Raw genomic sequence first — 1,833 nt, forward strand, 5'->3', positions numbered from 1 at the left:
AACAGTAGTGTGAACTGCACCTTAAGGTATGCCTTGACAACAAGTCAACAGGATTGGCTTTTCCCCTGAAATTTAACATAGCTCTGTGAGTCAGAGATCCTAAAATCTTGGCTGGCCTGCTGGCAGAAGACTTGGATGATACTGCAAACCATAGGTATTTGAGTATGATAAATGTTTCCATGCTTTTGAAATACCAAGGTATTTGCCTCTGCAACTTGAGCAGAAATGTTTCCTTCCAGGTTCTGGTTCTGTTCCAGTTTGCACAACTGCACATCCCCTCCAAGTCTGGTGGGATATACCAAGCCCAAGACTGGCACACAATCTTAGTGCCTTACAACAAGCTACATGACCTCCTCATAGTTCCAAATATTTGGCGCTCAAACTTGTTTCAGAACTGGTGCAAGTGGTGTTTCGATATGTAAAGGAGTAAGTGGTGTTAATAAGACTCTCTGATTGCTCTAGGGAGGCAGTGGCTGAAGCTCTTCTCAGTGATGGCTTTCTCATCCCAAAGATGGATTGTCTGAAGATGCTAAATATCAAGTATGAAGGTTAGTGTTTTGGGCCCCACATAAGTAGAAAGTGTATAGCTAGTGTTATGTCCAAGTCTGTTCTTTTTTTCTCATTATATTGGAATCTGTAATTCTCTGCATATTTTTCCTATATCTGGGTCCTTAAGCATCTTTTGACCTGTTCTTCAGACCTGTTTATGGCCATGCTTAGCTATTGCTTTTGCATAAATCTCTTACCATGGAAGGATAACTCTTCAGCACTGAATGCTGCCTGGCCAAAATGTCTTTTGAAGCTTGCTTCTCTGCCCTTACCTGCAATTGATTTCATGAACTCCCACTAGTTTATTTTTTCTACATTAAAGATTTGAAGCAAATCTAAATGGGTTTTTCTGACCCTCATTCACCAGTTGCGTCTCAGTTCCATGCTGTTCCTTCCTCAAGAGAATTAGGCATGAAATGAAATTTCATTGAAATGAAAACTAATCATTTGTCTGTTTCCCTGGGACCTCTTGGAAACACCAGCCAAAGAACTTTCAAGAAAGATCCTCGAAGTTCTGTGACTGCATCACAGTAGTAAAAACTCTGGAGCTTTCTGATTCTATGTTGCTTTGCTCAATGTGCCTTCTCTTTGCAGTATATTTTTAGACAGAATAGCTCTTCGTTATGCGTGATGTAGGCTGAAACTGGAAGCAGATTAGCAAACAGGTAGATTATTTTCCTGTGGTTTACCATGTGATTAGATCAGGCATTGTATTTTTTGCTTTCACAGAATCATAGAATCACAAGGGTTGGAAGGGACCTCGGGAGATCATCTAGTCCAACCCCCCTGCTAAAGCAGGCTCTCCTAGAGCATTCTACACAGGACTTCGTCCAGGCGGGCTTTGAATATCTCCAGAGAAGGAGACTCCACAACCTCCCTGGGCAGCCTGTTCCAGTGCTCTGTCACCCTTAGAGTGAAGAAGTTTTTCCTCTTATTCAACTGAAACCTCTTATGTTTCAGTATGCACGCATTGCCCCTAGTCCTGTCGCTGGACACCACTGCAAACAGACTGCTTCCATCCTCGTGACTTCCGCCCTTAAGATATTTGTAGGTGTTGATAAGGTCCCCTCTCAGTCTTCTCTTCTTCAGGCTGAACAAGCCCAACTCTCTCAGCCTTTCCTCGTAGGGGAGGTGCTCCAGTCCCCTCATCATCTTTGTTGCCCTCCCCTGGACTCTTTCTAGGAGTTCCTCATCTTTCTTGAACTGGGGAGCCCAGAACTGGACACAGTACTCCAGGTGGGGTCTCACCAGGGCAGAGTAGAGGGGGAGGATAACCTCCCTCGA

The 1,833-nt window shown here is 43.9% G+C and overlaps 1 protein-coding gene across 8 annotated transcripts in view; it reads left to right on the forward strand.

Annotated features, from left to right (window-relative positions):
- The window catches only part of LAS1L (LAS1 like ribosome biogenesis factor), a 35,499-nt gene that overhangs the window by 9,030 nt on the left and 24,636 nt on the right, over positions 1-1,833 (forward strand). For all 8 annotated transcript variants that reach the window (XM_035890132.1, XM_035890125.1, XM_035890128.1 and 5 more), the window contains exon 8: positions 463-548. In XM_035890132.1, coding sequence (XP_035746025.1) covers positions 463-548 — 86 coding nt within the window. The remainder of the gene's footprint in view (positions 1-462; positions 549-1,833) is intronic.

The sequence above is a fragment of the Egretta garzetta genome, unplaced genomic scaffold, assembly GCF_000687185.1.
Source record: "Egretta garzetta isolate BGI_Z169 unplaced genomic scaffold, ASM68718v1 scaffold512, whole genome shotgun sequence".
NCBI lineage: Eukaryota > Metazoa > Chordata > Aves > Pelecaniformes > Ardeidae > Egretta > Egretta garzetta.